The sequence below is a fragment of the Histomonas meleagridis genome (genome assembly GCF_020186115.1).
Source record: "Histomonas meleagridis strain 2922-C6/04-10x chromosome Unknown contig_37, whole genome shotgun sequence".
Classification (NCBI taxonomy): Eukaryota; Parabasalia; order Tritrichomonadida; family Dientamoebidae; genus Histomonas; species Histomonas meleagridis.
In genome coordinates, this window is record NW_027150880.1 from 55,329 (window position 1) to 76,749 (window position 21,421).

At 26.7% G+C, this 21,421-nt stretch overlaps 3 protein-coding genes across 3 annotated transcripts; all 3 read right to left on the reverse strand.

Annotated features, from left to right (window-relative positions):
• Positions 1-1,190: 1,190 nt before the first annotated feature.
• Positions 1,191-1,784, reverse strand: GO595_005662 (small GTP-binding protein; the record flags this gene model as incomplete). The annotated part of the gene is made up of 1 exon (XM_067918929.1): positions 1,191-1,784. One exon carries the CDS (start codon positions 1,782-1,784, stop codon positions 1,191-1,193), a length of 594 nt encoding a protein of 197 aa, XP_067774157.1.
• A 6,748-nt stretch (positions 1,785-8,532) lies between these two features.
• Positions 8,533-9,168, reverse strand: GO595_005663 (E3 ubiquitin-protein ligase RING1-like; the record flags this gene model as incomplete). The annotated part of the gene is made up of 1 exon (XM_067918930.1): positions 8,533-9,168. The coding sequence occupies one exon, from the start codon at positions 9,166-9,168 to the stop codon at positions 8,533-8,535; it is 636 nt and encodes a 211-aa protein (XP_067774158.1).
• Positions 9,169-16,348: 7,180 nt separating this feature from the next.
• Positions 16,349-17,608, reverse strand: GO595_005664 (CAMK family protein kinase; the record flags this gene model as incomplete). The annotated part of the gene is made up of 1 exon (XM_067918932.1): positions 16,349-17,608. One exon carries the CDS (start codon positions 17,606-17,608, stop codon positions 16,349-16,351), a length of 1,260 nt encoding a protein of 419 aa, XP_067774159.1.
• Between the last annotated feature and the right edge of the window lie 3,813 nt (positions 17,609-21,421).

The following is a 21,421-nucleotide window of genomic DNA, read 5'->3' on the forward strand; positions in this document are numbered from 1 at the left end:
ATAAACGGTCTCATAAGTACAAACGGCCGTAAGCCAAACGTTATTTTATAATGTCATTTAACAGACTTAGTCAATTTTAAGTCGACCGTTAACATTACTAAGTATGACAGCAATCATTACTTTTCTAAAGCTTACATGATATCACATTTTTAAAAATGAATGCAAACCATCAAGGAATTAATCCAAAGCAATCAAAGCAGAATTCAAATTTTCGAATTGATCAAAATCAACAAACGATGAATCCAAACTATCAAGGAATTGATCCAAATCAACAAACGATGAATCCAAATTATCAAGGAATTAATCCAAATCAACAAACGCTGAATCCAGGCCTCCAAAATCTTTATCAAAACCAACAAGTAATTTATCCAATTCAACAAATATCTTGCACAAATCAACAGGGAGTTGACATAAATCAAATAGCACTTCTTAACCAGCAAGTTGCAAGATTAAATATCCAAGTCAGCAACCTTCTAAGTCACGTCAAGAATTTAAGTCAACAAATAATGATTTTAAGCCAACAGATTTGTAATACAAATCAAATCATATTAACTGGAACAACCAAACCAAGCAATAAGCCAAACGTTTCTCCACCAAAATCCAACAATTCCCAATCAATTTTTAAAAATATTTCTCATTATTACATTTTAACCAAACAAGCCGATTTTAAACAGAGCAAACTTCCATGTCTTTTACGCATTATCCAGAATATTCAGTATCGCAAAATTATTATTTTTGTTACCCAAAGTAAAGATGCTGAAACAATAAAAGACAGCTTTATGAGCATTAACATTAACTCTTCATTCATTTCTAATAGTCTTCCACAAAATATATTTCAAAAGAATTTGCGAAATTTCTTATCAGGTAAATCGAACATATTAATATCAACTGACCCTTTACCAGATGCACCTTTTAAGCAAATATCGGCTGTAATTTTTTGCGGACTTCCGAAAACTGTTTCCCAATATCAAAACAAAATTAGTATAATAGAATGGGACATAAATGGTGGATTTGTGTTGAGTATTATAGCTCCGGATCATCAGCAAAGGCTCAACAAAATTGAAAAACAATGTAGCATAAAGATATTTCAGTTCCCATTTCTCAAATGAAAAAGTGACAAATGCTGTTAATAAACTTTACAAATTATTTTTGAAAAAGAAATGCAGCTAATTTTGTTTATTCTGTTAATGTTAACATTTGCATTTTTTACCATTCCCTCCATCGTCCTTTTTCGTAACGTCAACTGTAATTGGTTGCGCTGACGTGAGTATCTGGAAAACACATTCTGCTGCAGCGTTAAATAACGGTACAACTCCATTTTTCGTAGATGCCGATGTTAGGAATAATGAATGTGCTTTATTGTTTTGTACCATTACATCAGAATCATTTAAAATTTCTGATCTTTGTTCTGACGTCAATAAATCCTCTTTTGTCAGAACAAGGAAAATTATGCACTCTGGTACTTGTTGGCGAACTCGTGAGATCCAACTTGGTATTGTGTCTTTGGAATCATAATCAAAACATATAAAAGCAATATCAGAATCACGATAAAACATTCCACCAATAGATTGAAATCTTTCTTGGCCTGCTGTATCCCAAATATGAAGTTCAACTTTAGATTGATCTGAGACTTCAACAGTAGTACTACAAAATGCAGGAGCAACAGTAGGTTGTGTTTCAGTTTCATATGGTTGCTCAAAAAATGTATTTATCAGAGAAGTTTTGCCAACGCCGCTTGATCCTACTAAGATGATCTTTAGCGGCCTTCTTTCTTTTTCGTCCATTTGTTTGCACTTATTAACGGTTTTTAACATTGAAATTTTGAGCAATGAAATTAATTAATTCAAAATTGTGAACAGTCAGATCATTTCCTTGTCAAAAATTGTTGTAAGATGGGTTCCAATTATAAAACACCTAAAAAAATAAGATTATATATATATATCCAATAAGTGAACATATATCGTGATATTATACACAAAAATATCTGATCAAAATATATAACTTACTATAAATATAAAAAGATAATTTTTGATTTATTTTCGTATTCAGTCTGCTGAAGCATTTGCTTCAAATATTTCTTTGCCATAAACATAAAACATGCCACTGATTATGTATCCAACTTTTGCTTCTGGTAGATTACCATCTTTAGCAAACAAGTCAAATTCGAATCCAAAACAATTAATAACTATATGTATGAATTTAGTTCCTATAATTGTATCCGTTTTAACTGAAGTTATTTTCCCATTAATAATTGCACTTGGAATTTGTGAAAAAAAATCAGTTTTCCCGAAAAAGCAGGAGAACCAGCTTTTGAAGAAAGTAGTTCTGGCGCTAATTTAAATTTGTTGTTGGCTTCAAATTCTCTTTCATCCTTATAAATATTTCCACATGGACCTAAAAGCAGAACAAGGTGGAAAGAAAGTATTTTGCCCACAGATGGGTCTTTTAGGTTAAACATTTGAACATAAAAAGGAAGTTCGGTTCGATCATTTTGAAACAAGAATTTAACAACAGCTTTATCATTTCTCAGATCACTTTCCAAACTCAGAAGCTTTCGCTTATGAACCTTTGCCATATCGAAAAATACAAAATAAATCTCCCATATGGGAAAAAAGAGATGTAAAAAGTTTCGTTGAAGTTTCCAAAAAAATTTATTTTCTCAAATTCTCAATGGTATATCATGTGTTTTAACTATAGTATATTTTTAAACATGCAATGCTCTCTATAGAGTTTGAAGCGTATGATTTGATTAAATTGTTTTAAAATTAATTATTCATTTTTCTCGTGAACAATGCAAGAAAAATAGTAAATAAATTTAACGCTAGAACCATATCTTATATACATATTTCCAAAATATTTTTCAAACATTATGCAAAATTCCATAACAAATTAATTCATATTCTTGCACAAACATAAAAGAGTTTTGTGTTATCTTTTTAAAAATATTTAAAAAATCTATATATAAATTTTATTCAATAGTTTCCTCGTTACTTATTTTATACAATTCATCTATAAATAGAGTTGCTTGTTCGTGTAAATCAGCATATTCCACTGCTTTTTCCAATATCCAAGTTACAGCGTTTGATTGTTCTTCGAAATCGATTAAACTTTCGAAATTTATTTTTGCTATACACGAAACCAAAGTAAAAGAAGAATCGATCACGTCAAAATAATCCAACACATTTCTATAAACGATATCCAACAACGAAAAAGCGATTTGAAGCACATCAACAAAACCACAATTTAAAACGCATTTTGTTAAATCGATCCAATTTTCAATTTTTACTTCTATTACATTTACCGAATTTCTTAATTTCATATTTTCCACATTTAATAACTCAGCAAAAAACGGCACAAATTCACACATTACTTCTGAATGATACTCAAAAAAAGAGACAAAAGTTATTATTATATTATCTAAATCATATTGGTCATTTAATTTGTTGATCATCTCGAACAATTTCTTTGTAACTTGATGAACAAAAGGACGAAAATATATTGAGCAAGAAAGTAATGAATAACAAGACAACAAAGTTCTTAAATCATTACTATCATTAACAATAAAATTTTCCAAAATTATAACAATTTGATTCATATAATTTTGGATTTCGATGTTATAATATTTTGCTAATGAACAAATTGGTAATAAACAATAACTTTGTATATTCTTGATATATAAATTATATATAACTGGTAAATATTCAATTGCCGAAATTGTAACTTTCGATAAAATCAAATTCATTAACTCAAATATTTCATCTTGAAATGTTAACAACAAATGATTAACAAATGATTCTTCCATTAATTTAATTGTTGGTTCGATTAATATATGAACTATACCAATATTATCAATATGCTGAACAATATTAAAAAATGAATCAAATGAAACAGAAACAATTAAAAAATTAGTCGAATGAAACATAATATAAAATATTGGAAATATTTCATTATAAGGAAATCCTTCAACAATTGATAACTTAGAAAGAATTCGTAACGAAAGAATAACATTAAATGGATGATCATTTTCTAAGATAGATATAAATTGTGGAATGAATTTAAGTAAATGATTCGAATATTCTTCTTTCTTACTTATGGATGATATTGTACTTAACGCTAAATTTCGAATTCGAACGTTAGAATTATTAATACAATTTTGCAAAAATGTGATTACAAATTCGATAGGTGGTAATTTATCAGATAATTTTAATAATATATGTAATAAAATTATTGATATTTCTAAAAAAGTAGAATTGTTACTTTGTGAATAATTGGAAATTAATGGTAAAAAAATTGTCGATGAATGATCTGGAAATGCTTGTGAAAATACAAATAATAATGAAATAGAAGCAAGATGTGGATTCCAATCTTCAGGTGAATTAGGTTCTGTAGAAGGGATAACAGAAAGAATTCGTAATATATGTGGAAAAAAAGTGTCAAAAACTGTAAAGTTTAGAAAAAATTGATTTGTTTTGATTTGGCGGTTTACGATCGATTTAGTGAGTCGAAGAGATGTAATAAGTAGTTCCTCATTGTCAGATGTTGCTAGGATGTCCTTGGTTATCGAAAGTAATAAGAGTATGACTGGTTTAATAAAAGGAAATGAAACTCGTGAAAAGCGATGCCAAACATTTAAACATTGAATTTGAAAATTTGGATGTGTGGTAAGTTGAAGAAGACATTCAAGAAAAGATTGCCTCTCTTCAATGGGAACTGCTTCAATAATATTTTCAGACATATTTTGCAACGTGAGTAAAATATCAGATGTGAAATTTGGATTTAAGAGATATTGAATTAATGTATGGAATAAAAATAATGACTGCGTTTTGTTTAACATTGTAGATTGAAGCATTATACTAAATGATGTTAATAAATTATGCAGAAAAAAATCATTTTTTTCTGATGTGATTTTCCATATTTCTTCAATTGCTTGAGGATAAATATTACTCCTAACTAAAACTCCTAAAACCATACCAAGTAAAATGGAGGCTGCTCTAGATAAATTATTGATACCAAGATCCATATATAAAATACAATCATTAATTATTCCTTTACAAAATTCAATATTATGAAATCCTTTTTCAACTTCTTGATATAAAAGAATAAATGCATGATTGATTGCTAATGAATCTTTTTTTCTTCTAATAACATCGACCAATTGATTTAAATACTGTTCATAGTTTTCGCTTTTGAGTTTGGTAATGAAATTCATTGCTTCATCTCTAATAGAATTTTCATTACATGAGAGTCTGTTCAGCACTGGCTCCATCCATGCAAGGAACCTTGAAGACCGTTAATGAGTTAATAACTTGCAATAATGTATATCGGTTTTCCGATCGTTTCCTCACAATTTTCAGAATAGCCGAAAGACGTCTTTCGGATTTAAAAAAAAATCAAATAAAATATTTTTAATTATAAATTTTTTGTTATTTAAATGAGTTTAAATATCTATAAATTTGTTGATCTGATTTGAGATGTATATATGCATTAATAATTGTACTAGATTTAGTTGCAAAAAATTGCCAGTTTTCAAAAAAATGCCAGGCTCAAAGTTGTTGAGTCATGGAGACAACAAGAGGAATTAAAGACGAGAAAGGAAAAACAATAAAATTTGAAGTAATTCCTGAGGCCTTTTATGCAGCTGTAATGAAGGCAAAAGGAAAACCAGTTGTTTTTGTTACTATTTTTGGTTCATATCAAAATGGAAAATCAACAACTATAAAATTACTTACAAGAGACGAAAGAATTAGAATAGGAAATGGAGTGGCCGAAAGCACAACAGGTGCCTTTATGTATGGACCAATTTCTTTTAATGATTTTCGGAAACGATTTGGTAAAGAAAGCGTAGAAGGCGATGAAACACAAATTTTTTTCATTGATACCGAAGGTAGTGATGGTTTTACGTCAGGTTCTGGAAATACTGAAGTTAATCGACTTCTTATTATCCAACTTATTGCACCATATGCCTCTATTAGCAATGTCCTCATTTCAATGTTTCCTGCGAATGTTACTATTGATTCTGCAACAACTATTAAAGAAATAATTGATATTGTAAATCGGATTCGCAAAGGTTTACCCGCCGACAAAGTTCGGACGCACTTAATTTCTTTAATATCAAACTTTGCTGGGTATAAACCTTCTAAATTTGATAAATTCCAAAACAAATGCATGAAAGAAATAATTAAAAAAAAGCTCAAATTCCAAGATCTTGGAATCAACGAAGCAATTCCACTTTCTCAATATGACATTAACAAAAGTCCATATGAACAAGATGCTGTTTTTAATGAAGGATTTAAAATATTTGCTCAACATGTAATACAGCATATCGAAGCATCGCAAAAAGATTTTAAACTAGAAGCCGAAGATTCATTTCAAATGTTCCAAAAATTAGCTAATCTAACTGAAGAACAACAAATTACACAAATCATTGATGAGTTATATCGCCAAGAATTCCAAAAAGGCGTCGAAACAAAATGTTCACAAATAGTTGATCAAATTATTAATGAAAAAATCGAAGATTTGCAAAAATTAATTTCTGATATTCAAGATAAACTTAACAAAGAATTAAATGTTGAGTTACCTAAACTTAATGAAAATGAAATTAATAATGAGTTATTCCAAAAACTTGATAAAGCACTTGATCCCGAAGATAAAACATTAAATATATATCCAAAATTCAAGCTAAAAATTGTTGAATCGATTTCAAAAAAATTTCAAGAAATTAATAACATTTATAATTCAGTTAAAAATCAACAAATTAAATTTGTTAAACAAAGAATTTTCAAATTATTTAATGACAAAAATGATCAATTAGAAGCGAAAATCGATGATAGTGATTCGAATAAGATATTAAACACAATTAATTTCAATGAAATTAAAGATGAAATTGATGAATATGTACATAATTTTTATCAAGAAAAAAATATTCATTTAAATGATATTGAACAATTAAACATTAATGATTTCATTGACGAACATATGAACATCTTAAAGAATAATATTGAACAATATGTAAATGAAAAAATCGAGAAAAATATTCAAGAAAAACTAAAAGAAACTGAAGAAAGAATTGAATTAATTGTTTCAACTGTTGTTAAACATTTAGCAAATGAAATTAAAAGTTATAATATTAATCAATTAAATGAAATAACACCAAAGTTAAAAGACAAAATATATAATAATTGTTTACAATATTTGGAAGAAATGCCAAATAAGAAAATAAGAAAAATTATTAATGATGAAATAGTTAAAAATTTAAGTGAATTAAATACAATAATTGCAGAAGAAAAAGCTGAAAGAATTAAAACATTTAATGAAAATGTTAAAAATAAATATAACGATATCATTGGACTTATAAAACAAAAAGAAAATGAATCCGAAAATATTATTAATAGTAAAAATGATATTTATAATTTAGATGAAATCATTAATTTAAGTAATATTAATAATATCGAATCCGAAATTAATAACGAATTAACAAACATCGAAAAATATATCGATGAACATGCAAAAGAATCCATTAAAACAGAAATCAAAAACGTGAAATCTAATATTAATAATATTGCAAAAGATAAAGTCAAAAAAAATATAAATAAATATATCGATGAAAACATTCAAGTTGTTGTACAAACAGAATTAAATAACATACAAAACTCAATACAAAATAATAAAATACCAACAGATATACAAAATGAATTATTAGAAAGATGTGTAAATTCATTTATAGATAAAAGTCGAAATGTTTTTCCAATTGATGAAAAGTTAAAACAAATAATAAATAACAAAGTTTTAAACGCTTTAGTAAACTCATCACAGTTTACTAATTTACCAGATATGATAAGTCATCAACAAACAACAGCTCGAAAACAAGAAATGCAAAATGCTAAAAATAGTATTAAATCTATATTAACAATTGAGAAAATGAGCGCTAAAATTAAGATGCAAAATAGTAAATCATGTGAATTCAGTGGCGTCTTCCCAAGTAATATCCAATCGACTTTAAGTAATAAATTTAATGGAATTCTTTCCCAAATTAATGAAGAAAAAATAAAATCTGAAATCGAAGTGTATATCAAAAATGAAATATCTAATTGTGTTACTGAATTATCTGATGAAGCGAAAATAATATCGAGAAAAAATAAGAAAGAGAAGGAAAAGTTCGAAAAAGAAATGTTAAGTTTTCTTAAAGATTCTGCTAAGGCCATCTCAAAAATTAAATAAAGAAATTATTTATTTATTTTTTTTTTAATTTTAAGTGAATTAAATGAAAATTAAATCATTTACTGTTTGCGATTCTTTTGACATATGAAAGAGTTTTATGTGTGATAAATATAATGAAAATTCAAGTTCTATTTAGATATGAATATGTGAGTAAATAGTACATAAGAAATTGTTATTTAAATAAGAACTTATTTATGAAAAAATCAGTAACGTGGTATTGCTTAAAGCAGACACTAATCTTTCATTAATTGTTACAAATTCGCAAATTTTAAAATTGTTGTATAAAAAAACAAATAATTCTAAAACATTCATATTTTATGACGTGGGTAACTTATGCCTACAGCTTGGACATTCTGAGTGCAACTGAAGCCAAGGGTCAAGACAGTTTTTATGGAATGGATGACCACATTCAAGTAAAACAATTTCTTCTCCTTCATTAAGTTGTTCTAAACAAATTAAACATGAATCTTCACTACATTTATCTTTTGAAAAAGGAACTGTGTGCAATGATTGAACATATTTCTTGTCAGCTGGTGGAGAACCTAAAGCTTGACGATCCATATTGAATAAATGTTCTGCAAGTGCTCTAACTTGATCTTCTCCTCCAAGAACATAATCACCCATTTGATTTGGCATTCCTCCATGCCCAATTCGGGCTTGAAAATGTGAACCTTCTCGAGCTTGTTGCATAATTGATCGAAGAAATTGTAATAAATTGTTTCCTTGTAGATCCATCATGTTCATTCCCATAGAAACACCACTACGGACAAAATCACCATGATAAACTGTTACTGGTGAGACAACAATATTCATTTCTCGAACTGGTGAATCTAGTTGCCCTTCTTCTAATAAAATAGAATTCTCGAATTCAACAAAGCTGCCTTTACAATCGCCACATTTGAATGTACCATCATTTGCAACAAGTTTTTTGCACTTGTAACACCAAAGCATATAACCAAACGATTAAAATGCGTTCAATTCCAAAAACCAAAAGAACGATAGTATCATGGCTATTCATTTATCGTCAGTTCGGCACTTTTTTAAGTTTAAAGCCCACCTCAAAACCGTTTACTCTTTACATTCACCTGCACAAGATGAAAGTCCAAAAAAACAAGACATTCAGTGAAGATTTTATAGAAGCTATTACATTATTTTCTGATCCTAATTTTTCTAAAGAGGCTGAGTGTTCAATTTATGAATTTCCATATATTCCAATTGAAAAAATTAATGAAATTTCGTATTTAATTAAAAAAAGATTTTATATAGGAAGTGAGGTACTTTCATTTTTGTCGTCAAATTTTGTTTTTGATCCAGCATTTGTTAGTGCAATTTCATTAAAAATTTTTCCACCAAAAGAACTCGAACTTGGACTTATTTCTTGTGTACTAGGATGGGCTTCTAATCCTGATTTTTGTGATGGCGATTATTTTCAACATTTAGTAATAACAATAATATCAGATCGAATCTCAGAATGTCGCAAATTTTGTATTCGTTTCATAACAGCCACATACAAGCAAAGTATTCCCAAATCCATTTCCAAACAAGCAACCAATGATTTACTCTCATATTGTTTTTCTACAAATTCTGATCTTTCATTTAGTTTAAATATATTAAATGACATGATAATAATATCAGAAATAACTAAATATAATGAAATTTCAAATGATTTATTTCGTATTTCAAGTATTTTATTACGAAAACATAGTAATACATTAACTAATTATGATAAATGTTTTTTATGCGATTCATTAATACCATTTTTATCCAATTTAAATGTTGAAGCATTTTCATTATTAGCAACTATCACTGATTTTTCTCCGAATGATTCATTAAATATCTTTTATTCAAGTTTAGCCAAGATTTCATTAATAATATTAATAAAATTCGACAAAGAAATCCAACAAAATCAACAAAAAGAACTTGAAAATGATTTAATAATTACACTCGATGATAAACATATTGGTTATTCATGTTTTTCACAATGTTTAACTAATCCTAATCCAATTGATTCACAAATGCTTGAGCCCAAAATTAATATTACGAATGTATTAAATGAAAATCAATTTAAGATATATCATTTAATTAATATATTATTACATAATCGTAAGAAAGAATTAATAATTTCATTTATAAATTCATTCTTAAAAGAAGTTAAATCTTCATTTAATATACAAATTGGTATTTTTTATATATCATTATTACAAAACATTGAAGAAAAAGATTTTTATTCTAATGATTTAATGAACGGATTAATTTCATCCGAAATATTTTCTTATTCAAGAAATGTTTTTGTTGAAGAAGAAAATGAATTTATACAATTAAATTATTTACGTAATTTAATATTTCAATTTTTATGTACTGAAGTTATAACATTTAAAGATTCATTAGATCAAATCTTTATTAATTCAAGTGATTATCCTTTTTTATTTACGGAACATATTGGTCGAGTTATGAACATTATAGCACCCGCTAATTTAATATTAATAATCAATGAAACATTTATTTCATTATTAAGTAAAAACCTTCATTTATTGGTTGTTAAATTAAAAGAACCAGGTAATAACATATATAGAGCTTGGTCGACATTAATAATATTTTGTTTTAATATATTAAATAATTATCAAATCGCAAATTTATGTTTTAAATCATTTGAATTCACAAATATATATTTGAAACATTTGTTTCATCCATATTTAAAACAAAATATTTCAGATACATTAAAACAATATTTAACTCATCAACATGAAACAAATGATTTTGTCTTAAACTCAATAGCTCAATTTTGTTATGGAGTATTTAGTCATGCAATTTATAAATCAGATGAATATCATGAATTAGCTATTGAGTTATTAAGTTATCTTGAAGATTCAATGAAACATAATCAAGAAATTGTTAAATATTTATCTATTTTAGCACCAACAATTTTATCATTTTTTTTACATTATCCTTCAGTCGAATTACTTAAATATACATTAGATTTCCATTTAAATGTATCGTTTAATTGTGATGAATTTAAATTCTCAAGTGATGAAATGGTTAAATTAGGTAATACTATTAAAACAATGGAATCAAATGGTTTATCAAAAACTACTTTCGATACTTTATTATCTTTATTAGCAGGTACTAAAGTTTCTTCATTAAATTCAACTTTTGTAATACGAAATTCTTCATATATATTATTAATATTAATATCTGCTTCTGATGATATATTACCAATCATTAAATTTTTTTGGGATTTATGTAAATATTCTGTTTATAATTGTATACAATGTAATAAAGGTGAACTTGATTTATTTTTAATTGAATTATTATTAAAGTTTCCAAAAGATTTTAAGTTTATGGATTGTAATTTTAAATCGAATTTAACAGTAGAACAAATTAATAATATTATAATTCCTTTATTATCATTAATATTTACTTATCAATGTTCACCACAATCAGCAGAACGATTTATTAAATTAGCTATACCTAGAAAATCAGAAAACGAAGAAATTTCAAATGAAAATAAGAAAAATTTATTCCAAAAATTATTATATGAAAATAAAGTTATTTTCCCAATATTTTCTAATACGATTATTGATCAAATTATTCGAGCATTAACTGATAAAAATCAATTAAGTTATGTATATACTAAAAACTCACAACCATTAATATTTAAAAATGTTAAAATCGATAATATCGAAAATGGATTTACATTTTGTTGTTATATAATGTTAGATAAAGCATTAACACAAAATGCTAATAATGATAAACCATTAATTTTTGAAATTGTTGATCAAAATGGTAAAACGATTTCATTATATACGAATGGATTATCATTATTATGTGAATTATGTTCATATGAAGGTACTACATCTATATCATTATCATCTACAATGCCTTCATGTGAATGGTTAATGATTACATTATCATTTAATTATAAGCCGAACATATTAGAAATATTATTTTCATTTAATAATGATCAATTTTTAACATTTAAAGTAAAGAATCCTGAATTAACTGGACCTTTATATACTGTACAAATCGGAGGATTCTTTAGAGATGTTTTACCTAATGGTAATATTTATTGTTTCTTAGGTTCGTTTTATTTATATCCAATAACTTTCGATGAAACAATGGTTAATAATTTATATTCTTGTGGCGATAAAATATTTAATGATTTAATTAATTTGATTAAATATGATAAATGTTCATGTCAAAATTATATCAAAACTTTCCCTTATGTATTTAATGAATATCATTTAATTGATTCGATTTTGCCATTTTTTTCTTTTGCTAATTATGCGCCTGAGTTTTTCATTGATCGAATTATCGATTTATTTAGTTATATAGATAATGTTCAATGTGAGAAATATTATAAAATTATTTCACAATATATGTTACAATTTAATTCATCGATTTTAAATTATTCGATTTATTTACGATTTTTTAAGTTGTTTGCTGAGAATAATTCATTGATTTTGTTTAAATATATTTTGTTTAATTTCGAAATTTGGTGTAATTCACCAAATTTTAAATCTATTGTTTCACATTATAATCAAGTTTTATTACCTAATTTCCCAAATATTTTTATGTCGGAAACTTCATTTTCCGAAATATTTAATCAAATTCGAATATATTTATGGTTTACTGATATTGAAAATGAATATATATGTACGAAACGATTTAAAGATATTGATATTGAATCAATTCGTGAAATAATAAATCGATTTTTAGTACAATTTGCGACATTAACTTTAACAAAGAATGATATTAATAATTTATTATCACATATATATACACTTCGAGATATAAAACAAAAAATTTCATTATTAAATTTATTATTAAATATAATACCATTAATAAATGATAAAAAAGAAGTTCTTGAAATCATTTTCCCAATGTTAACTAATTCACGTTGTGATATCTTTTCATTATTATTAGAAATCATTTTAAGATTATCAGAAGATAATTTATCGAAAATTATCGAATATATATTTCCTATAATGAATGAGTTATATTATACTATACCTATCTTAAAAGCTCTTTTAAATATTTCGAATGAATTTCCCGAAGTTATTCCAATTTGTTGTTTAATTTCAGTGAATTTAACATTTAAAGAACAGAAAAAAACATTAAAACAATTTAAAGTCATAATAAAAAATAATGAAAATTGTAAAAGAATATCGAAAATATTAACTTGGTATATATGGCCAATAGTATTAACATTAAAATTAAAAGATGATTTACAAAACGAAATGATAAATATAATATTCCAAATAATGATACAAAGAACGGAATTAATTGATGATATTTTAGCATTTTTAGATTTGTTTTATATTCATTATCATATAAATGTATCATTAATCCAATTTAAATTAATTGAGAAAATTATGGAACATATCTCATTAAAACCAAATAATGAAAAAGTTATTTCGTATATGTTTTATAGATGTGCAAGATATCTTTTATTTAATTATAATGTTAAAACTCATTCAAATGAATTAATGAATTTATATATAAATTCTGTTTTTTATGATCAAGATAATTCATTTGAAATATTTAATAATGAATTAAATATATCATCGATAATAGAAATTGAAGAAATGATAAATAAACCTATAAAAAATACTTTAATATTTCGATATGAAGTTGATTATAAAACTTTAAATGTTATGCAAATTATTACAAATTATATTATTGAGTTAGAAAAATATGTTGTTAATGAAGATCAAACTATAAAAAACTTATTTTTGTATTTAAAATATATTAATAATCGTCAAAGTTATGATAATATTAAACGATATACTGAATTAAATAAGATTTCACGATTAATCTTTAATTATATTCAAGTGATGAAAATCTCATTTAAATCATTTATAATAAATTTCACAAACAATTTCAAGAAAATCCTTATTACACATAATAATAAATCACAAGAATTATTATCAAATGTTAAAGATGAAATTATACAAATATCATTAAAATCAATTTCAACATATATCCAACAAATTATAAATAATTCTACTAATCAAGCAAATTATTATTTACATTTTTCTTATCAAAATATGAACAATTATTCAATCTGGAAAAACTTTTCACAACCAAATCCATTATTTATTAAGAAGTTTGGTATGAATGGAAACTTTTATTCCACATTACTAAAGCCAAAACTTTCCATTTCATCAATAGAAATCGAACAAAATAATACAAATATAAATCCAATATATACATCACAAGGAACTTTAATTAAATTATATTCTCATATCGAATGTACATTTATATTATTACAATTAAAACTTTTAATAATTTCACAAAATAAAAAACGTGAAATATCAATTGATGATATTAAATATATATTATATAAAAACTCAAATTGTTTCGAAATATGTTTAAATTCAGGTAAAAGTTATTTAATACATTTCCATAAAGATCAACCGAATCGTATCTTAAAAGCATTTAATAATATACATTATAATACAAATCAAATTCCATTAATACAAAATTTAATATTTTCTTCTTTTATTAATCAATTAAATATTACAAATGATTGGATCGAAGGGAAATTAAGTAACTTCGAATATATCTCAAAATTAAACTTCTTCGGTGGTAAAAGTATTTGTTCGATTAAGAATTATCCGATTTTCCCATTTTTGGAATTAAAAGATCATAAAATACGTGACTTTAATAAAATCGATATTGGATATAATATCAATCCAAAGATTTGGCTTGAAATGTTTGGCGATATTATACCATTAGGAAAAGAAAATAATATAATTCCAAATAATAATAATAATTATCATTTACAATCAAATGATTTAAGTCAATTAGATTCAGAATTTACTGATTCGATAATTGATGAAAATAATGATGAAATTGTTACTGCGGAATATTTCCAATCTATAATTGACTTAAATCATTATGAACTTACTTATGAATTCTTTTCTTCGCCTGAATGTTTTTCTTCAATTAACTTCGTAAATACAAATAAATTTAAATTCGTGTATAACAATCGAAAATTATTGGAAAGTAAAGAAGTAACTGAAAATATTAACATTTGGATAGATAACATTTTCGGCTTTAAGAAAATGGGTAAAAATCAATTGTTTAATCATCCACATCCACAAAAAATTTTGGAACAACGAAAAAAAGAAAATATTATTCGACATTTCTCTTTAACAACTATTAACGTTTTAAATGGTGAAATTTGCTCATTCTTTGATGATAAAATTATTGTTAAAATAGTCTCTAATGAAAGTGAATATTTAGTAATTGCTATTGATTTAGAAAACCCAAATAATTATGAAACAAAACTTAAAACTAAAATTCCTTTCTCAGAAAAAACGGTCGTCGATTTTGATCGTACTGCTGTACTTTTGGCTGAAACCGACAACGCTGAAATAACTGTTGTAAAGGACAACGGTTATACATTCACACAAAAAGTTTCGCATTCAATAGACTTCTGCGGTTATCGTAACGTGTTCGGGGCAGCCCACGGTACGGTTTTTTCTACTGAAATCAAAAATAATTCTTGTGAATTATTCGGATTTTGTAAGGTATCTCCAGAAATAGCTTTATGTGCTTATTCAAGTTATAGATTTAATATAACAGTAGTTGGAATACAAAGTAATAAGATTTTAATTTTCGATAGATTGAAAGGTTTATTTATCCGCGAAATTGACGGTTTAAAGGGTGCCCCAAAGCACGTTATAATTACACCAATTTTTGGTTTCATAGTTGTACATACAATTAAAATGTTAAGTGTGTATAGTATTAATGGAGAATTAATATGTCAACATGATATAGATTTTGATATTTCTTGTTGGTCTGCATTTAGATCAGCAGATGCATTTGATTATGTTTTAATTGCTGATACTATTGGAAGAGTTTTCGTTTGTGAGGCGTTCAATTTGGATACATCATTAAGAATTTTATATCAACATAGAAGTAGTGTGATTTCGATGAAAATTAATAATACATGGGATGAAATTGCAATATTAACACAAGAAGGAAAAGGAACTATTCTTCCTTTTGATTAAAAATTGTATAATATACTATTTTAAGTTTTAAAGTTTGTGAATTGTACTTTAAAAATTCCAATCAAACAATATAAAGATAATTACATTTTATAAAATTGATTTCTATTTCTGTGTTAATTAGCTTTTGGTCCTATTACAATCTTTGGAGGACCATTTCGTATAATGGATCGTTGTTTTTGGCGTAACTCAGGAGATGGAAGTTGATTTGCCATTGAACGAACTCTTGCTCTATGAACTTTTCTTTTCTTTTGTGCTCTACTTATCCTTCTTAGCATCTTTCGGAAGCCTATTGCTGGTTCAGATATATTTTTTTCAAGTATTATATTTACATCACTTGTCATATCCCTACCAAAGAACTCATCTATTTTCCTCAAGCTCACAAATGAGTTTTGGTAAATAGAAACAGATTCAAGAGGGATTGTTGCATCACTTAAAAACGGATGATGAAGTGCTTGCGTGGCCGATAGCCTATTTCTGTAGTTTACACACATCAAACCTGTGATGAAATCAGCGCAAAGAGGAGTTATAAAACTAGGAATCTTATAATCGCCTTGCCTGATTTGTTCGAAAAGCTGGGTCTGTTTACGTTTTGTCCATGGAAGTTCTCCTGTTATCATTGTATAAAATATAACTCCAACGCTCCAACAATCACTGGCTTTTCCATCGTAAGGATTACCACTAATACATTCAGGAGATGCATAACATGGAGAACCACATGGCGTAAATCCGAGACCATCTTTGGTGAGAAAACGAGATAATCCAAAATCTGATATTTTTGTGTGACCAAGATGGTCAAGAAGAAGGTTTTCTGGCTTTAAATCACGATGTGCAACATTCATACTGTGTATGTACTCAACAGCACTAAGTACTTGTTTGATTATTGGTTTGGCTTGTTGTTCGGATAAACGTTTGTTGTCAACTATGTGCTGAAAAATTTCACCGCCTGGACAGAATTCAAGAAATACATAATAAAAATATTCATCCTTAAGAATATCAACAAGTTCAACTATTCCTGGGTGATGAAGTTGTTGATGTACGCGTATTTCTGACTCGAAGCGAGATTCTAAATCGTTTTCTTTCAACCGAAGACGTTCAATAATCTTGCATGCATGATATTTATTTGTATTTCGATTATAAGATAACTTTACAATTGAAAATGCTCCTTCTCCAACTGTACCACGAATTTCGTATGGACCTATTTCATTTGGAATAAGATGAAATGTAGTAAATTCTTCTGATTTCTCATTTCCAGATGAATTTTCTGACCCATATTTAATTTGAGAGTCTGAGTGATAACGTGTAATTTTCGATGCTGTTTCAAGAGCCTCAGTTGTTGCTGTTAGCTTTGGATCAGCATCCAAAGCAGAAGTCATTAGATTACAAAAGTGTTATCGGTACTTTATCACACTTAATTATAACTTTTTGACGTAATTGAAATTTGAATTGGATTCCAACCGATATTTGCCAATTCAAATTTCAATGGTGAGCTTTTTCCATTGGTGGTTATTTGATTGATTTACATATAAATGAGAGAACGTTTATTGTGGCGTTACTTATCAGTTGCCAGAAAAACTGATTTATCGGCGGATACTTTCAGAAGGAACACTCAATTTCAGACGAACCTAAGTCAATTTTGTGTTAAATGGCGCCAAAAAATCGATATTGTTTTGATTCACAAATTTGAGGAAATCGTTTTCATTGTCAAACATGTTAACATTAAAGATATATATTTGTTTAATTTAATATTTATTTTGTTGGTTTCTAATTTCAAAATAATATTTGGAATTTATTAATTTAACAAAAAACACCGCTTATGTTAGCAAAATCAAGTGGTAAAACTGAAATTGTTAAGCTGATTCTCGAAAAAGAAGGAATAAATTCGAACCAACAAACTGAAAGTAAAATAAATGAATTTGGTCTACCTTCGAATGAACCACCAAATGCCAAAAAGTCATATAGCTTTGGATTACCTTCTAATAAGTAAAAATAAAAATATAATAAAAATTGTTGTTAGCAGTATAACTTTAAGAAGTATAAATCTAATAAAAATATTAGAACAAAGATTTTTATTAACAATGAGTATTATTCTAATATATATTATTTCATGTATATTAAATGTCCGCATTCATTAAATATCGATGATTTGTACTTTTTGTTTTTCTTTATATGACAAGCAAAGTTAATCCAATTACCCAAAAAAGAACTCGGCTGTATGTCTACAAATCTCTGATGATTTTTATTAGTATAAATCACTTCAGAAAATCCATTTCCTTTATAAGTCAAATTTAGCGATTTCTCTATTATTTCAACTGCTTCATTTTCTTTTCCGTTATATATAAATTGACGGAGTTTAGTCGCATCAAAAGAAACCGATTTTTCCAGTGAAAAAGTGGGATTTTCGTCGATTAGACAAGAAAATTTAGAAGAGTTATAGCACAATAAGGAATCAACTGATGCCATCAAACGTATGTTTTTGATACAGTACTTGCTTTCAATAATATTAGAAATTCTATCGTAAATCAATTTCTCAGGAAATATAGAATATGCACGAATAAATAGGGTATTAATATCAGATTGTTCATCACGACTCCTTTTAAGTGATGTTGAGTTGGTTCCATTTGTTGAAAAATAAAACATGAAATCATTATTTGGGAGTTTTGCCATAAGGTTTTGAATATATTTAATGTATTTATTATTGTTTGTTAGCTTGTAGAGAGAAATCAGTTCTGGGATTCCTGAAACCATATCTAATAGCGAGGTACCACCTTCCCAATCTCTTCCAAAACCTTTTCGACCTGTAAAGGATAAAATTGGTTTTGGAAGATAAGAAGATGTATCTAATTCAATAATAGAATTTACACATTTTTCAGCAATTTTGATAAAATCAACATCTCCTGAAAGTTGATAAATTGCAAGTAAGGCTGCAATACCTCTCTCAAATAGGTCTTTTCGGTTGATTGGATTTTTAAACGTTGAGCATTTAAAATTCTTTTTTAAAAAGTCTTTTGCAAATAAGTAATTATGTGATAAATTTAACATAAACATTGGTTCTAGAGATTCAACAATTGACAAGTGAAATCCATAGTTCCTTGAACAGCTATTTGAAAGTGGACGAAATTCATCAAAATCTAAACATTCTGATACATAAGAATTAAACGCTACATTAGCTGCATTTTGAATTTTATCAGCATATGTTTCTTTGTTGACAAAAATTGTTTCTTTTTTTGATTTTTCAGAATCTGAAAAAGAATCCAATGGTAATGGATTTGGTAAGTGAGCAAGTAAAAAAAATTGTGTTAATGTTAGAAAAAATAATATGGTAAATCCCAGTAAATATGATCCTGGTAAAACAAACCTTTGGACAGGGCTGTTTGTCTTCATTTAGCCCTTGACGATCGCTATCGACTTTTTCATAAAAAAACGATATTATTTAATTCAATTTACTCAACACGAACATTTTCTTTTTTTTTCTATATTTAAATTTAATTTAACTGGATCCTGGTTATTTTCACCTTTTTCATAATTCTGTCGGATTGCTTGAATGATATCTTTTGAAACTTCAACAAATAATTTTTCTACAGATTCAAATCGTGTTGCAGTAGTTGAGAAAAATCTAATTTTTTTGTCTTTCGCCCAAGATTCTGCATCATCAATTGAAACTTTAGCTTCCAAATCATTTTTATTTCCGACAAGATATATAAGACACCCTCCATTTATATTTTCGCGAAGGGAAGTATACCATTGATCTAATCCATTAAAACTTTCTGGTTCGTTAAAATCAAAAACAAGAACTGCAGCAGATGCTCCTCTTGAATACATTGGAATTAAGCTTCTATATCTTTCTTGACCAGCTGTGTCCCACAAATGTAGACAAAGAACATATCCATCAATGTTTATGTCTTTTGTTGTATAATATGAACCAATTGTAGGTATGGAATCCTGACCAAAAACATGGCTTACGTATTGTGTGATAATACTTGTTTTGCCTACTTGAGAATCCCCAAGTAAAACAACTTTGGCTTCAGTGGGGATTCTACCAAGCGTGTTATTCGCCATTGAAGCAATTTCCAATAACGGTTTTTTATAAACCATTGAAAAAAGAACTTTTTGTGTTAGAAAAATTTTTCAACGAGAAGCAAAATTAAAAACTTATTGGATTCTATCACAACAATATCTTTTATCAAATATACAACAAGCACGCCAATAACATTTCCCAAAACAATCATGTTCTCCTCAAGATCATTATTTTCATAATGAACTTATTTCTTCTAAATTTCCCTAAAGTTATTTGCATTACCGAAAATGAACATATTCATAATGTTTTATCATTGTAAAAAAATAGTTGTGCTTTTAGCATTAAAAATATGTGCATTTTCAATGGTTTTCTCTGAGTTTTTTCTTTTTTTATATTGAGTTCAATCGAAAAACTTTAAATTTAAAACTTCTTCATTTTCAATGTTAATCATCTTTATTTTTAGTCTCCTCCTACACAAAAGTCAAGCACCAAAGGTAGAGTTACTTGATAAAGAAGAAGTTATAGTTACAAATATCATTCCAGAAGGAATTAAGACGCCTGAAGGATTTGCACATGGATTTATTGGTGCTATTTGCATTAGTTCTATATTTGGAATTGTTGCACTGATAATAGGGCTGGTTTCCACATGTTTCTGTGTGAAACCTCTTGTGCTAACTCACAAGAGAATTGAAGAATTTGATCAGGATGATTTTGATGAGATGTCTGAATAAAATGCCATAATTAAAAATTTAAAATTGCTTCTTTTTAAAATGAACTAATTCTTGTGTACAAAATAAAAAGAATTTTTTTTTACATAAGAATTAAACAAATTATAATGTTTCTGCCCTAAGAAATTAAGTATTCTATTGATAAATTTAAATGGAATATTTTTTATAATGTTAATATGAAGCAGCTTTTAATTTCATATTGCTTAACAATAATTGGAATAAAAAATATCTATTATTGTTCAAACAATATCTTCACGTTCATGAAACTAATACCAACAATTTATATTATGAAAATTAATATTAATTAAAATCATATCAACACCTTCATACTAATTACTTTCAATATTTCACAAGTGGAAACACTTTATTTTACAAGATCTTTTCATGAATAAAAGTTCTACATTGCTGCTTGCTCAACAATTATCAACGCTTTGATTCATCAA